The 18997-nt window shown below is 32.0% G+C and overlaps 1 protein-coding gene across 1 annotated transcript in view; it reads left to right on the top strand.

Annotated features, from left to right (window-relative positions):
- The window catches only part of LOC105211162 (uncharacterized), a 271702-nt gene that overhangs the window by 60821 nt on the left and 191884 nt on the right, over positions 1 to 18997 (top strand). Inside the window, exon 2 of the mRNA XM_029039568.2 lies at positions 8756 to 9381. Coding sequence (XP_028895401.2) covers positions 9300 to 9381 — 82 coding nt within the window. The 5' untranslated portion in view covers positions 8756 to 9299. The remainder of the gene's footprint in view (positions 1 to 8755; positions 9382 to 18997) is intronic.

The following is an 18997-nucleotide window of genomic DNA, read 5'->3' on the forward strand; positions in this document are numbered from 1 at the left end:
TTATAATTTTTTTTGTGAAAAATATTTTTTTATGATTTTTTGACACACAATTTTTTTTTGATTTTTTTATAAAAAATATTTTTTTTTGATTATAAAAAATAAAAAATATTTTTAACGTCTTTTTTAATATCTATTAATATTATTGACGCATATTTTATCTTTTGAATTAAAATATTTTATCAACTATTTTATTTATAAAAAAATATTTTTTTTATAATTTTTTATAATTTTTTAAAAAAATATTTTTTATAAAAAAAAAATTTATAATTTTTTTTGTGAAAAAAATTTTTTAATGTTTTTTTGTGAAAAAAATTTTTTAATGTTTTTTTACACACAATTTTTTTCTGATTTTTTTTTTTAAAAAAAATTTTATTTGTGATTTTTTTTTATAAAAAATATTTTTTTTTTGATTATTTTTAATAAAAAATATTTGAAACGTCTTTTTTAATATCTATTAATATTATTGACGCATATTTTATCTTTTAAATTAAAATATTTTATCAACTATTTTATTTATAAACAAATTTTTTTTAATCATTTTTTTTTATAAACAATATTTTTTTTATAAATTTTATTTTTATCATTTTTTTTATAAAAAATAATTTTTATAATTTTTTTACAAACATTTTTTTTTCTAATTTTTTTATAAAAAATATTTTTTTTATAATATTTTTTTTTTTAAATATTTTTTTTTAAATTTTTTTTAATAAAAAATATTTTTAACGTCTTTTTTAATATCTATGTATTCAATATTATTGACGCATATTTTATCTTTTAAATTAAAATATTTTATTTACCCTTATTTTTTCAACTCACTGTAAGCAATGGGTTGCCACAGAGACCGCATACTACAATCTCCATATACTATCTTGTTTTTGTCCGCATTCAATGCCAGTGTATGCCGTTACATGCAAGACAATTTAATTATTCATCCCGCAACGACAATACAGATGTTTTACGGATCCATTTGCAAACAGAATGCCTAACCTCACACATAGCGGTCTGCATACAATGACAGTTATGATATTTTCTACGCATGTGTGTGTGTGTGTGTGTAATTTGTGCAGAATTAGGATATCTGCGTATGCTTTTCAATTTTTTCCATCTCACATACATGCATATGTGTGTGTATAGCGATTGTGTGGCCTTCCAGTGTCTGCTGTGAGCTGAAAAAAAAACTTTCGACACACACACTCATGCACAAAGGCGCACCGAGTTATGCATTCATTCATATTTGTTTGCGCACTTTTGATTTATGACTATAAATTCTTGCTAAAATGTCTTCGTGCGCTTTAAACTTCTGTAATGTAACTCAACAAATGAATAATGCAAGTAAAAAATGCCTGAGAACCGTCCTCTATAAGAGTACTACTGTGTGCTAAACAGGGTAGCGTGTGGCAGAAAATAGATATTTATTTATAGATAGCATTTAAATAATTTAATAGTAGAATATTTTTATTCCGTAGTGCGGAAATGCTGGTTCAAAACAAAGATTTAAGTATATATACATATACTAATAGTATGATTCCATTGTTTTGAGCTGAAGTTCCATTTCTCTCTTGATACGTTTGAGTTGTATTCACCTTTTAAATTTTATATATGAAAGCAACAACAAAGGTCAACTGAAGAATTCAATAAAAGAGAGTTTGAGTATTCTTCATTGAAGTGCTACAACCAATTGTTATAATTGCTCTATCCGTTTCTGCCAGTTGGATTGTTTTAAACCAGTTTGCCACTATCCAATATCATATACAGCTATTTTAAGAGAGCTTCTGTGGCGTTGATTTCGGATTTAATATAGTCATAGGAGTATATAATCGACCCGTAGACCTATGCTGTGGTGAGTTAGAATCTGAGTCACTTCTCTGTTTTATGGTACTTGCCTTCTGTTTCCTCAACTAATGATATGGTCTATATATGTTAAAAGGCTTTTGATTTTGGAATAGGTCTACAACTTTGCTTCCGCCGGTTTTTTGTAAATTTAAGTTTTTTTTTGTATAAAAACGGTTACAAATGTCGATGAGCCTCAGCCGCACTTTTCTTGGAATTAAAAAAGAAAAGCAAAATTTCCCGCAAATGTCGAGAATTCGGCTCAAAAAGTGACATTTTCAGTTGAGAATAAATTTGGGTTGCAAACAGATCTCAACAAATATTTTGTTGGGTTAATGTTGACACAAATGTCCAAGATCGATTTAATCGACCAGTGCTTGACCCTAGAGACATTTATTGGAAAACGGCGGAAGCAAAGTTGTAGACCTAATAGGTTTTTACTTAATAGGAAAGAAAAGGTTCTTACAAATGAAAAAAACTAGTAGGGATACTGATCGGAGATGACATTGAATATGAACAGTTGGCCTCTATTGTTCCAAGTACTTTCCCAGATTTTTATAAGAGTGCGGCTGGACAATACACTGAGAGAATAAATAGGAGAGCTATTACAATCTGTAAATCAAGAAGTCTGTCAAAAAAGTCTCAGTCATTTGCAGTTTCTGAGTCCGTATGTCATCCCTCACTCACTCATTTAGAAACTAATTAGTTGATTGTTTCAATAAAGCATATTTTTTCAGTCGCATGAGGTCAAGGTCTTTATTTTGGTCTAATTAGTTACATCTTAAGTGTTGAGAGCACTTAAATTCAACAGTATTTGTCTTACGAGTATTTTTTCTGAAACAAAAATATTAAAGTCAAGAGAATTTGTCATGTGTGAGTATGTTGTTAACGGGATCTCCATCCCATCCATTCATCTTAAATTTTGGATGCTGGTATAATCTGAGGAACTTTTACAGACACTTTTTTATATAAGCAATTGATTTTACTAGAGCTTTTGTAAACTCTTGTTGATCAAAATTTTTGGATTAGACAGGTCTTGAGTTTAGAATTCTCTATTTAGGCCATAACAAATAAAGGATATTTTTTTATTTGATACCTAAAGTTAATATACCCTATAGGTAAGAAATATGGTTGGCGAAATTTCTGGATATTTTAACTTTAAGCTTTTTAGCGCTGGCTTTGAACCGTGTTCAATTGAAGTGCTAAATTCTCAAGGACCACCCTATATTATACAAAATAAAAACACAAACTTGTATCCTGTCCGTTTGTTGATTTATTTTTGTAATTTAAATTAAATATTTATCAATATCTTGGTCTAGTCATTGCTGCGACATCATGGCAAATATTTGTCTTTAAAAAATATATTCTCTCTTTTCATCGAAAATTCGCTGCTTTACTTTCAGATGCGTACAATATGTTTGCAAACACACGCAATGTGTTTTTCTGTATACAACCAGATATTGCTCTAGTATATAGTATACTAAATGAAATCTTCTTGTTACTATCTATGCGAGCTTTTTTAGTTTTTTGCGCTGCCATTTTTTTTTGCGCTGCAGACAGTTTAACAAGACTTTTTGACATATTTTGCTAAAGCTAACATTTTCATTCTTACTTTACTTTACCGTTTTCGGTCCAGCCCTATGGGTGTGGGTATAAGTGCCTCTTGGCGTATGTCTTTTTTTCGTTGGAAAACGCTTATGACAGCTAGCTTTGAAGTGTTTGCGCTTGTTGGCGGTGTGTATGTGTGTGTGTTTTTATGAAAAAGGCTAAAAGGATATTAGTGCATACAAAGAAACTAAGTTGGTTATAAGCTATATGTATGTTTACATGGTTGCATGTATCTGGTGGTCTGGCATATGCGTGTAGAAGATATTATCTTCAATAGAGAAAGTGATGTAACTGGCTTTGAGTTTTTTCGCTTTCATGTAATTCGGTTGAAAATGATTTTTTGTCAAATAGTTGTGGGAGAAATATTGTTTTTTAATGTGAAGACCAAGAAAAAATTAAAAAAAATGTATTAAAGCGCCACCTAGCGACAGCTTAAGCAACAAAAGTGATATAGAAGTATTTTTCCAAGGTACTACTTCTTGATTATAGAAAAAGAAAAACAAGAAAAACCGTTAACTTCGGCTGTACCGAAGCTAATATATCCTTCACAGGTGCATTTCTTTTGTAACTATGCTTTTAAGCAAATCTAAAGACGTAAGAAAAAGTAAGTAAAAAAAGAAAACATTTTACTAATTCTTTTTAGCCGGGTTGTTTGCTAGAAACATTAAGGTTATATAATTAACCGATCTGAACAATTTCTTCGGAGATTATATTATTACCTTAAGCAGTAATCCATGTCAAATTTCGTGAAGATACCACGTCAAATGCGAAAATTTTCCATGCAAGCCATTGATTCCGATCGTTCGGTTTGTATGACAGCTATATGCCATAGTGAACTGATCTGCACAATTTTTTCGGAGATTAAATTATTTCTATGAACAATAACTCACACCAAATTTCGTGAAGATATGTAGTAAAATCCGGAAGTTTTTCATACATGCCCTTGATTCCGATCGTTCAGTTTGTATGGCAGCTATATGCTATAGTGAACCGATATCGGCTGTTCCGACAAATGAGCAGCTTCTTGAAGAGAAAATAACATCTGCAAACGATATCTTAAAAACTGAAGGCCTAGTTCGTATATATACAGACAGACAGACAGTCGGACATTGCTAAATCGACTCAGTTCAACATACTGATCATTTATATATATACTTTATAGGGCCTCCGACGCTTTCTTCTGGGTGTTACAAACTTCGTGACAAACTTAATAAACCCTGTTCAGGGTATAAAAAATTGGGGACTATTTTTTAGTAGTGATAATGATTGTTGTTTCTCTTTGAGGACCTTCTGTGGGGAATGCCTGCGAATAGTAAACCCGACCGATTTGATGTGAAGTAAACTCCCTCCCAACTTGCTACGCAAAAAAATATATGTGCTTAATTTCGTGATTAAAGTGAACTGGAAATTTTACACAGCTTTCTAAACTCTTTATATTCGTGTGACAGACAAGTTTTTAAGCTGTTTGGGTGGCATTAAATCACCAGCCATATTGAACTGCTTTAAATTTTCCTGTATATAAACAATTTTTTCTCTAACACTCACCCACTCTCTTCTCCTCTTTAAAATTTGCGCTCAATAGCTTAACAATACCATTATATGTGTCCCATAGTGTACCCACCAAGGTTGATGGGGTTAAAACTGTCAATTTGCATATGAGCATCGAAAATTTCACATTCAACTTTTCTATTTCACTTTGCTTCTATTTATTCAAAATAGAATTTCGGCTTTGGCTTAACCTTTTTCGGAAATGCGACTTTTCACCATTTTGCACGCATAAGATTAGAGCGAAACCCATATTACAAAATGGAAGAGTAGCAAAACAACCCTGATGACAAAGTGGAGTGTTCGCCTAAGCTTCCCAGCGCCACATTTTCATTATTATTATTTTCGCAACTAAATACAGTTGGCTATAAAAGTATGCGCTCTGGTATTTTCATTGGTGCCGCATATGTGCCGAATTAGTGTGCGGCCTTCGCGCGACCGTTTTGTTATCCTTTTTTTCGGCAAAATGTGCCACTTCATGCCAATGCTCAATCAAAAAGCGATTACTTTGCATATAAAGTGGTTTGAAGTGGTGGCTGCTTCTTCTTTATTTAGGCACAGGAAATTATAGAAAAGTTTCAAATAAATTCCAAATGAAGGATCTGTTCGTCGGTCGGTCGGTATGTATGTGTGAAGGGTAGTTTAAGTTTTTAGTTTCGTAAAATATTTTTGCATTATTAATTGAAAGCAGTTGCTTCCGCATTTGTCACCTTTTTGACGTAAATATTTGATTTTATTCTTTAAATTTTAATTTGTTTAAGTGGAGTTTTTCAGCTAGATTGATTTAGTGCGAAAGTAGTTGGAGGATTTTTTGGGTATAATAACATATAGGCATAATAAATTTCTTACACGGGAAAAAGTGCAACCCACGAACTTGCTTAATGTTTAACCATTTTAGAGAGAATCAGAGAACAATAGAGCGACTAGACTCTCTATAAAATGTAAGAGTGAGAAGAATAAAGTATATTTTAAATTTTTCACTGAACCAGAAAATCTTTCATTGATGTATAGGAACACTTGCCACAAGGGTATCGATGGTAACGAGATTATGGACGAGATTGGCAAACGAGGCGTAAAACTGTCATCTGAAAGCATGATCAACGTAGATAAACCTATATACTGTCTATATGATGATCTAGACAAAAATTTGGTAAAGAAGTTCAAAGCGCTCTGGAAGAATATACCGGGATGGCAAACCGCAAAAGTTATGTGTAAGGCGGTAGATAAGAAGTACACGAGATTTCTATTGACGATCGATAGAAGCAAATGTAGGAATATTGACGGCATACTCTCTGGTCACTGTCTTTGGGCTGTTGGATCGAGAAGACTGCAGAAAATGTTAAGAGCAAGGCACCAGATAAACAATGAAGCACCTCTTCTGTGAATGCTCTGCATTATCAAGACAACGGCTTCAGTATTTGAAGGCTATACATTACGTTAATCTGGAAGAGATTAAGTTGGTGAAGCCACAAAGTCTTTTGCAATTCGCAACAAGCGCAGGCATCCTAAAGGATGATTACTCCTCAAAGGACCAAAACTGGTCTATGTGTGGCTTTATAGCCTACCAGAGTAACCTAACCTAGAGGAACACTTTAAAGGGGTTTTCACCCGTAGTAAGATACGACCTAACCATGTCAGGATGCCGAGAATTGTTTTGACCATTAACTAAGTTTGTAGATCGCACCTTGAATTGAATCCCTATACCACATACTCATATATATTTACAAATATTCCAATTTCTGTGTGAACAAAACAACAAAAAAATATTTCAAAGTTAATCTAAATAAAAGTACTGGGGTCGCCTTGACCGATGTGGTGGTTTCTTTTTAAATATTGTTTCGATGGGTTAAGCTCGAATTTGATGAACATGAGCAGAAATAATGCCTAAGAAATAATAATGATAATCTATCATTCCAAAAGATATTCTTTATCGTAAGACTACTTTATCAGCCATTTTTAAAAATAAAATAAATTTCATTATTTTGATTATAGAACATTTTAACACTTCAGATGATTATGATGTAAAAAAGCACTCAAAATGTTAACAATAAATTAAATCTCATAATTTTCTACAAATCTATTTGCAATCACCTATGCCTACGTACGAAAGAACAAGACTATTTTTCATACAAAAAATATTATACCATCAACCACTACCGATTGGCATTACTTCAACGCAGCAAAGCTAATTCTAACAAAGCGCTCGTTAGTATGCAACGGAAGTATTTCAAAATCAAGTAATTTTTCAAGCAAACAGATTTTTAAAATCTGATTTGTTTGCGCCATTTTTCTATGCCACTGCAGAGAGTAGACGGTCGGCTAGAGAACGGTAGACCGAAAGCAAACAAATCAGTCACAGCCAGCAAAAAGAGAAAATAATGCTGACTAAAAAGTGAATTATATAAAGAATAAGGAAACGGTAGCAAAAAAAGAAGAGTGTTTGTTGTATAATTTGTAAGTCAAGCGCGTACGTCATACGAAAACGATTTGCCATTACTCTTTGCACTGATGGATGCTTAGGCACTTAAGAATTGCATTTACGTGAGTGAGCATACACTGACATACATTTTAGGTAGTAGTTTTATGAGTTATTGCTGCGATTTTATTCATTTAATTTTTATAGGAGGTTAGGATATCTACTTATCATGATTTTGATTGTAAATAAAACAAAAAAAAAAAATTAAAATAATGTTCGTAACTCTAAGGATGCATCTTCTATTTGATATTTGATATTTTATATTTGATATTTGATATTTTATATTTTATATTTTATATTTTATATTTTATATTTGATATTTGATATTTGATATTTGATATTTGATATTTGATATTTGATATTTGATATTTGATATTTGATATTTGATATTTGATATTTGATATTTGATATTCGATATTTGATATTTGATATTTGATATTTGATATTTGATATTTGATATTTGATATTTGATATTTGATATTTGATATTTGATATTTGATATTTGATATTTGATATTTGATATTTGATATTTGATATTTGATATTTGATATTTGATATTTGATATTTGATATTTGATATTTGATATTTGATATTTGATATTTGATATTTGATATTTGATATTTGATATTTGATATTTGATATTTGATATTTGATATTTGATATTTGATATTTGATATTTGATATTTGATATTTGATATTTGATATTTGATATTTGATATTTGATATTTGATATTTGATATTTGATATTTGATATTTGATATTTGATATTTGATATTTGATATTTGATATTTGATATTTGATATTTGATATTTGATATTTGATATTTGATATTTGATATTTGATATTTGATATTTGATATTTGATATTTGATATTTGATATTTGATATTTGATATTTGATATTTGATATTTGATATTTGATATTTGATATTTGATATTTGATATTTGATATTTGATATTTGATATTTGATATTTGATATTTGATATTTGATATTTGATATTTGATATTTGATATTTGATATTTGATATTTGATATTTGATATTTGATATTTGATATTTGATATTTGATATTTGATATTTGATATTTGATATTTGATATTGGATATTTGATATTTGATATTTGATATTTGATATTTGATATTTGATATTTGATATTTGATATTTGATATTTGATATTTGATATTTGATATTTGATAGACACTCAAGACACTCAAGAATACCCAATATACATAAGTAAACATTCTTTTAATCACATCAATTAATCAATTAATCGCGTTCTTTTCTTTGTGTATTTTCAGTGAATCGTCACCACAAACGCCTTTCAATTAAAGCCAAGTGAAATTAATGTAAATAACGGTACAATTGAAAAGGAAGCAAAACTGATAATAGATAACACTGATGCAAGTGTTCTTTTCAATCTCTCCTCGCACACAGTTGGCAATTAGCCGAGTTACACTGCCGTAACATGTTGACGTCTCCAATGCGGCAATGCAAGGCACAGCAACCGTGCCAAAGGGGGGAACACACGGGTGAGGTGGATTCAAGCTTCTGTCGCTACTTTAAAAGTCTAAAAGAACACAACAAAGCTACAGAGGATTGAGAGAAAACTTGACAGCAATTGCAATGCAAATAAACGAAGGCGAACTCAAATAAACGAGTGAAGAAAACAAAGAAAAAACAAAATATAAATATATTTAGAAGGCCGTGAAAGCGCTTCCTGCTTTTGCATATTATACTCAGTGACAACTACATAGTGTAAAAGAATTGCAGTGTCCTTTCTCCATTGGCATTGAAGACGACGCTTCACGTCGCAAAACGCTCGCGCTTCGTTCGATTGGCACAATGTGGGCGGCCGATATGGCGCTGGTGGCGCGTAGCTTCAGTTATGAGACGCGTTGGCTGCTCTTGTTGATTGTGATGTGCGGTAAGTGATCTTATTGTTATTGTTATTGTCTTTATTTTATTGTATTATTTAATATTGTGTATGCACAGTTGAAGCTACAATGTCGCTGCAAGCTGATTTACATACTATAAAAGTGTGGAGATACAGGGTGAACCTTAACAAGCTGTTATTGTAGAATTCAAAATTCTGCCTTTGCTGCACTTCAGCAACTATTGATCTAACAACACTAATAATCTAATTGAATATTGATCCTGACAGGCTTAGAAATATCCCAATTGTTCTGTTCCGGATTCTCTGGTTTCGGAAACTCTTGCTGTAGATAGCCTGAATAACTAACGGCATCCTATCTTATATGAGAGTTCTTAATGATTTTAAATACAATGGGAACTTTGAAAACAGTTCGCTAACCAGCTTGAGAAAACGTTAGAACGTTTACCTCAGCTGTTTTTGTAGCGAATATTCAAGGCCTAGGAACTGTTTTACCCAGTTTGGATAGAGATGCCTGTTTTTCGTTTCAAGGAATGATGTACCGAGGTGGTCAATATCAATTGAAGACTTGAAGTCTACTCTTTTCTTTAAACTATCGAATTTAAATAGTGTTTTCCAAATTCATCAAGTAAATGTTTCCGATAAGGGGAATCTGACCTTTACTAGATTGAAGATAGGAAAATAAATATTTTTTCATATAAGATGAGAGGACCCAAGGTATAGTATTCAGCCAGATTATTTTAAAGGATTGGAGCCGATAAACCAAGACTTTTAAAATATCGAACAAACCACGAATTGTTTTAGAAGATCCAATAGAGTATTCCAAGAAACCATGGGACTGTAAAAATGGATTTCAGAGAAAAATTAGTCTTACTGAATATAACTTAGGCAATTTTAACAGTTTTTAACAATCGAGAATGCGAGTTCTACTGACAACCGTTTTCTTTTAAATACTGGACCATTTAGCTATTGAGAATATGTTATAAGGAACTAGTTTACCATATATAGCTGTCAAGGATGAAATTCTCTGAGCATTATTAGCACTAAATATATTTCTTATATCAAATCTTTTAACGCTAACCCTGTACTCTTTCCACAAAAATACTTTTTCCTTATCGTAGTTGTTGTTGTATTTGAAGTTTCTTTTTAAGAACAATACACGAAATAACGGCACTTTGTTTAATGGTAATTTTTAACCTCTTTGAATTTCTTATTTTGGACCCTGGCACTTGGCCACAGCATATACAACTCTGAGCACAGTTCGATGGCTGGTCACGACAAGGCATCTGGCAATGCATTTTCGATTTGCGCTGGAATGTGGGTGCGAAAATAGCAAATTCTTACTACTCCGAAGCACAGCACAGTTTGCCAAATTTTTTTGAATTTGAGAAAGTCGTATAGAAGCTATACGTGTGCCGAGTCTGCCTGGAATGTTGGCTTTGTTTTGCTGAGTGTTGCATTTGCAATTTTGCCAACTAAATGAGCTCTCAAAGAAATGAAGCAGAAAAGTACCGCTGGATGCATAAATGCAATTTACTTATTAGGTTCAAAATGCCACTGCAAGACGTTGTTGTTGTCGTTGCCGTTATTACCTTTCTCTTAGCTAAGTGCTGCTGCATTAACTGTCACCTAATTGACATTAATTACTAAGTGCAGTTTTATGACGCTGCATGATTTTTAGCAAGGTCTGTGGGTGTGAGTGGCGTTGAAAGGAAAATATTTCGCATTTAATGGGGCGCAACTAAGGAAGTTTACACATCGCTTTTGTTAAAGCTGTTTCGAAGATTGTGAAACTTGCTAAAGTGCGCTAGTGAATAAATTGATTTATGTAAATAACGGTGTTGGAATATTAAGTGTATTTGTGGAAACTTTTTGGTGAGCTGGTTAAATATATTTTAATCCTTTAAGCTTAACAGCTAAAAAGCGAGACATATTGTGGTGGAAAAAAGACTCAAGAGCTGATGAATTTTAATGTAAAGCCTTTCTCATGACAGTCGGGTCTGTGTAAACGGCACGGACTCAAATGTTTATCTGGTATAACATTGTCAGGAGTTTGTCTATCTTGGAACCGCCATAAATTCCACCACCAATTTATGCCTGGAGATCAAGCACTGAATAACTCTGGCCAACAGGTGCTACTTTGGAATCGGTAGGCAATTGAGAAGCAGATTCCTCTCCTCTCTCGATGAACAAAAATTCTGTTTATAAGTCTCTCATCATATCCGCCCTATTATACAGTGCAGAAATATGGGTGAAGACAAATTGAGATGAGAGGTTACTTGGGTCATTTAAGAGAACTATTATTCACAAGATCTTTGGAGCCGTTCGAAAGTGGAACCATGAATTGTATGAGCTTAGGCATAAATATACTTAAGAGCATAAATATGCAAGGAATGATTTGGTTGAGCCAGTGACAAGCCCCTTCGATTCGTGACCCATGGGTGAGCAACGAAAGCAAAGGCGCCATCACATCTAATGGAAGGACAAAGTGGATAGGGACCTGTGTTTGCACCTGGCCTGTACAACTGGAGTGACTTCGCAAAAGGATAGAAGCAACTGGCGATATTTTGTGTTCTCGGTCCAGACAGACAATCATAGGTAGCACCAAAGCAGAAGAAGAAATTATTGTCCAAATCGACAGGGTTCCACAAAATTATTTAAGGGATGGTTTATGTCACTGCAAAAACAATATTCTTTTCAGTGTGAAAGGAACTTTTTTTCTGCTCAGACTCGAATTCAAGTTCTGCATAGATCGTGCATGGCTATTTAAGCTCTTCTCTAGAAGTGCTTATTTCTTTAATGAATTTACGTTGATATCACTGAGGAGATCAACGAAAACAACATCCAAAAACTAAGGCGATATTATGTATAAAATATGAATATATCTTGGGAGAACGAGCATGGTCTCTGTATCCTTGAAAATATCAATATTGTTTCGTATTGTAATCGGAGGAGGAATCTACATTAGAGGTAGGAACTTGCTGTCTTATCAGAGCTTACAGGTTTAGAATTCATATTACAATTTAGATCGTACTAAAATTTTGGGGATTCAATTTCTAGAGGACGAGAATTACTCCTAGTAGCAAATTTCTGAAACCATAAGACCTGTTACTAGATAGGTTAGGATATGGGGTACAAAAATTGGGTATTTGACCGAATTTGACTATTGAGTATATTACTGCCAAGCCCTTATATTTCGACTTGTATTTTAAACTGTTGCTTTTTAATGTGAAAATACATATATTCTGACCCTATAAAAAATAATTAAATTTTTTTTATTTGAATTATGACATGAATTTACTGCCCTCCAGTTATTAGAAACATTCCACAATGTTTACCAGGTGTCTGTTTTGGAATTTTGCAATTAAAATTTGTAAACCTGCAAAAAGTTATTCAAAATGCATTTATACAAATTCAATATTAATTTATGCCACAAGTTTTCGAAAAAAAAATATTTTTTAAATATTTATGCGCGCAACACCGCCGTTATCAACTCGATCACTAGTTGACTCTTAATTGGCTAAATGGTAAAAAGTGCGAAAAAACTGTATGCAAATAAAATCTGCAATGTAAACAAATAATGAATAAATATCTATACATTTTGTACCAATAAACTAATACCCCGGGGTTGTAAAATAGCTGAAATTTTTATTTATTAAAATTTTTTTTTTGCACACAAAGCAAAAGTAAATGCAGAAACAAAAAAAAAAAATGAATAAATAACGGTAAATAACGCAATACCAAACTAGTTTACCGCTTCCCCGGCGCACTTTGTATTCGAAAATATAACTTTTTCATATTTGACCTAAAATCCAATCAGACTGAGTGCAAATTAAAAAGAGAAAATAAAATAAGAATTAAAAAGTAAAAAGTAGAAAGGAAAAATCCAAAACAAAAAAAGCATTTTGTGGCATTTGAAAAAGTTTTTATTTCCGCAAAATTATTTAAAAATGCGCCGAATGTCGGAGCGTTTGCTAAATTGTTGCAATGCCGACATATTCAGGCTGTGCATACATACAAACGTACATACAAAGATATATATATACATATGTATAAATATATATGCATGCATATACATTCCAGCCTGTTCATCTAACTGGAACTCATGCAACGAGTTTGACACACTTGTATGTAAATCTGTGCGAACAAACGGCTAAAGTGCATAGCGCATAAAAATGACGAAAACCAAAACTACACCAACAACAGCAAATTGCAAAAAATACATTTAAAGAGAATGGCTGCAAAAAATGGTGTTGAAAGCAATAATGCATTGAAAGCAGCTTAGCTTTGAACTGTTGAAAAGCGTAAAATGAACTTTTTTATACAAAGCAAAAGCAATTTTGCATGAATCATATGTAGGTGTATATGAGTTTGTGTATATTAAGGTGGTTTCAAAAAATTAAAAAAAAGTATTTTAAAAAGTTATCAAATTTTATTAGCTGATAAATTGATTTAACTTTTTGGATTTTTTGATTTAACTAGATGGAAGATAATTATGCTGTTAATCTGGTAATCATATTCCTGAATTGATATGACTGCTTTGATTTTTGGCAAAAATTTGGAAAAAAAATAATCAAAAAGTAGAAAGGAAAAATCTACAAAAAAAAATTTTTAGCTGCACCGAAATATGTAAAACTTATTTTATAAATAATTTTGAATTCCTAACAGGTGGCAACAGTTCTAAAAATTTTTAACAGAAATCTTCCTTCAACCAATTTCAATCTGCACTGAATATTGTATATGTTATAAAAAACTTCGAATTAATTTTCTTAACAGGTGGCAACACTACAAAATTTTTTTCACAGAAATCTTTCTTCAACAATTTTACTTTGTTGTCCACAATAAAATATTATGTGAATTTATTAAAAATTTATTTCTAGTGCTATTTTAATACAAGTTTTTTATTTTTTTTTACTCTTTTCTACTCAAGCCTAGTTCAAACGACACACCCTAGTTAGTATTTTGTTACAAATACAATATTCTAAATAAATATTTTTAAAAATATGCAATTGCGCTTCAAAAATATGAAATTTGCACAAAAATATGGTTAGTAATATGTGAGATAGAATTTCATAAAATTTTTTCGGAAACAATTCAGTTTTTTGCGGTTGTGCTTTGATTAAAATGGCTTTAGATTTTGTTGTGTTATAAATGCATCTATTTTTTAACAAAGTGCTATGCGTGCGTGTTTGATTTTTGCAACATACTTTTGAATTTTTTTTATATTTTTTTTTATTTGCTTTTGAAAATCATAATCCGTTATAATTTAATGTACGTTAACCTATAAAATAAGCCAGTAGATACTCAGCGATAGTCAGAAAGTAATGATTAGGAAAAAATTCAAAAATTTGTTCAAAAACTTTCAAAAAAATTGATGTATAATATTAAAAAAAAAAACTGCAAGAATTATTGAATTCGAGTCCTTAATCGTATTTGTATTAATCTAGTACTAAATAGTCTCAACTAATAGTTCATTTCAGTTTACATTTCTTTTTTGAGAATTATAGGAAATTACTTGCACTGCAATGAAACTGTTCTCTTTCTGTGTGCCTCAGCACGAATTCGTCGCAATTCTGTTCAATATTTCTACTAGCTGCTTATCTAAAAACCCATTCATATGCGAATCATACATACAAATATGTCCGTAGATATATGAACTTCGTTGACAATGCTGGAGCACACAACTCACAGTTTGCCCAAACTTTCATAAGTTATTCGCCAATTTTGCTCTTGTTTTATGAGAATTTCATTTTAGTTGTTTCAATTGTTTTTGGTCACTCTTTGCCCCGGCACTTTGGCAATGCAACGGTATAATGAGTTTGAAACTTTAACGACCATCGCATGTGTGCTACATATGTATATGCATAAATGCAGACATATGTATGGTACGTCTGTATGTGTGTGTATAAGAGAAAGTTTCAGCAAGTGACTTTAATTCGATTAATTTAGTATGTCAATTTGAAATAACTGTGAAAATTGTTCAAATCACTATGCAAGCTAAAGTGGGAAAATAAATTTTTGAACGGATACTGCTTATAAAGGGTGTTATTTTTAGAGTGTTTAAACTTTTAGGAAGATCAGAAAAAAGTTGTGAAAACTGAGTTTTATATAGGGTGTTGCTTTTACATGGCTTTTAATTAAAAAAAAAAGAAATAAAAATACTGAAAAATTGGTGAAACTAACAATATTTTTCGCATTAAGTTCAGATAGATATAGATTTTCAAAACTGTATGGGGTGTGCTATTTTTCGAGTGATTAAAATGTTTGAAAATTCGGAAAATTACTGATATATCCGACATTTTCACTTTATAAATTCACACATTTTTTATAGTAAAGGGTGTTGCTTTTAGGCTGCCAAGATTTTTCGCGTTGTTAGTTCTGAAATTTTTTATAGATTTTCAGAAAATGTATATTTCAAGTGTATATCTACCGGGACTAGGTTTGAAGTAGATCAGCCTATGAGGCAAATATCTAGTCCTTAAAACGTCGTATATTGGTTCCGTACTAGTTACTCAAAGTCGGTACCACATGATTCGATGGGATTTATAAGTTTCCCAAGTGCGCGAGGTTTGGAAGATTTTCAAATATTTTTCGACGTAAGTCTTTGTAGGATAATGTTTGTCATGGCATACTGAATATAAATGTCAGAAACAGGTGTCTATATAGACAGCTAGTTTGAGAGTTATTCTTTGAGGCAATCGTAGCCTCTAAAAAGATACCCTATTTAAGTGCGCATTGCGAATATGATTGATTTGAAATTGTGTAAGGGGAGCAGTGTGGGGAATACATATTTATGTACTACTATACTATTGTATATATTTGTCACTAATTACAAAGTCCTTATCAGAATCTAATTGGACTCTATCTGATGTTTTAAATTCACATTGCAAATTCACATTGCTATATAAAATATGTTTGACATTCAATACTTAGCCACCACTCTAGATTACTCCCTATTCACCTTTACATATAGCTTTGGTGGACATGGTACACCTGAACTGGCAGTAAGTTCTTCCACACACCGGTGAAGGTTATATATCCCCCACACTGCCATTACGAACTCACTATTCTCACTTGGAATGCCATGGCACTTAAGTGTGTCTTTCATTTCTTGGTAATTGGCAAGAAAAATTTATCGTCGCACTTAAATCATACTAGACATTTTTTTGAAATAAAAACTGAGCGCTCTAAAATCGTGTATGTAGCCACTAAAAGTGCGCATGTGAAACTTGGTGCATTTCTAGAATTCTAACTGTATCTATGTATGCCAGCTGTGAGTATATTGGCTAATGCTTCAATTTCATTTTCAATTTCCAAGCACTTAAGCATATGTTTGTATTAAAAAATATATATTTATGTATATATAGATGTAGATATGTATGAAGAAATATATGAGTTTATTTATGTATAGAAATACTCAAGTTTGTGATACCCAGCAGGACATCTTTGAAGCGTTGAAAAAAATAATGGTTGGTCTATATGATCTTGGTGGACGGACTCGAATCTGGACTGAAGCGTTTTTAAATAGTTTAATGTACGCCTCACCGTCTTCCAACCTTCTTCCTTCCACTCAGTTTTATCATTGATATTTTACAGTAATTTCCCTGCAGTGCATCATATTCTTTTTTACTTGCTGTATAAAAATTCCTTCAAATAGCTGCGTGTGTAAAGAAATACGAGCGAGTGAAATTCCTTATGCGAATGCACATGATATGTGCATAAATAAAATACGAGTATACGAGCGCAAATAAATAAACTCAATATTGAGCAGTAGTAAATGAGTCACAAGCATTGTGCGAGTTTCGAAAGCTGCCAGCTGCTGTGGAATTTTTAAACGCCGGAGTATTTCGTAAATTCGCAAAGTATGCCCGCCGTTTAATGTGAGGCCCTTAAGGGTATTCATATCAATTTCACCTGTGCGCCCGTGTGAGCCGTACATGAATAGGTACTTTACGATATTTTTTGCTGGTATTTGCTTTGACTAGAGCTTAAAGCTCATGCGAAGATTTTGTGACAGGAATTTATAATATTTTATAGAAATATTTGTAGATTTCTTTGTGCTTATCTATATTGGAAATTCGGAAGTATTATAATGAAAATATTTAGAGCTTAAAAGCTCAAAGCTTATTTTTCAAAGTGTAAAATACTAATTGTATAGAAATATCGCAGAAGTATTTATATCCGTTCTTGCGCTGAGTAGTTATTGACTAATTGTGACTAATTTTGGAACAGAGTTGCCACCTATTAGCAATTCCTCATCGAAACAGCTGTTGAGCAGATCACTCAGAAGATTCGAGTGTGTTTCAGCAATGAAGAAATTATTATAAAATTTATTGACTCTTCGATGATGATTCAAGGCTCACTTGCAGGACCCTTTACTCTAAGAGCAACAAGTCAAAAAGTACATAAATGAGTTTATAAAGGGTAGAAGCCAGTTACATATGGTACTAACGATCCTTCTATTTATAAAAATAGCAATGTACTTTTCTTAAATATACGTATAATAAAGAAAAGATTTTGTGGAAGATAGTTCCTTAAAGTGAAAGCTTTGATCTGATATGAAAATTAAAATTTGGATGATTTCCCACAGAAAATGAACGAAAATCTCGCACTTTTACTCAGTTACATTTTAGTGAAATAAATTTGAATAAATTTAAATTTAATTTTTTTATATGGAAACCCAAATTTAGTAAAATAATAAGTCAGTAATAAAGCTTTATTCCAAATTAATTCGTGACAATTTGCGGTTCTATAACCTATTGCAATCATCTATCGCTGACTACTACTTAATTGAGACAACTGTACGCATATTTATCATACGCAGTGTATTCCCAAATGTCAGATAAAAACAATCGATTGCCGTCCAATTAAGTATTTGCCAGCAATTCGGCAATCAGCATTTAAGTACTTGCGCCACTCAGAAAGTTTAACAGTTCTTGCGTTGGCAACTAACTTCCCACCAACCACACCAACACACCAACACACATAGATAAACACCCACTAACACATGTATGTGTGGCGCAAAGTATGCTATGAAAGACAATGGCATTTACGATTACGAGACACAAAGTATTTCAATAGTTGAGCGGCAAAGCCCATCAGTTGGTGCGAATTGAACATGGGCAGGCGTTAACTGCTTACGCAGCAATCATTATCGGCTTTTACTTTACCTTTTTGTTAATCATTAGTGCAAGCATTGTCACTGCCATTGTCATCACTTATACGACGCCACGGCCACGGTGTGCTCGTGTGTTGTCAGCAAAAATTCCACTGCGAAACAAAAACAGCAAAAAAATAAAGAAAATTTGTCGAATATCGTCCGAAATAAAATGAAATAAATAAGTCAATAAATAAAAGAACATACCAAAGTAGTAAAAAGCAATGTTAACTCTAGAACATAAAAGTGACACACACCAGCAAACACATACCAACATCTGTATGTATATGTACCGGTGTGTGTGTGAGTGAGTGCCCATTTTCGTTATCGTTTGGCGTAATTTGTAGGCAGTCATTCTTAACATATATACCTACAAACAGCAACATTAAAGTATATTTATGCGTATGTACTCATGGACATATACATACATACATATGTACATATGTATTGAAATAAAAGTGATTGCCGATACGAAATTTGTCGTTTGCTTTT

This window comes from Zeugodacus cucurbitae, chromosome 4, assembly GCF_028554725.1.
Source record: "Zeugodacus cucurbitae isolate PBARC_wt_2022May chromosome 4, idZeuCucr1.2, whole genome shotgun sequence".
In the NCBI taxonomy this organism is placed as follows: domain Eukaryota; kingdom Metazoa; phylum Arthropoda; class Insecta; order Diptera; family Tephritidae; genus Zeugodacus; species Zeugodacus cucurbitae.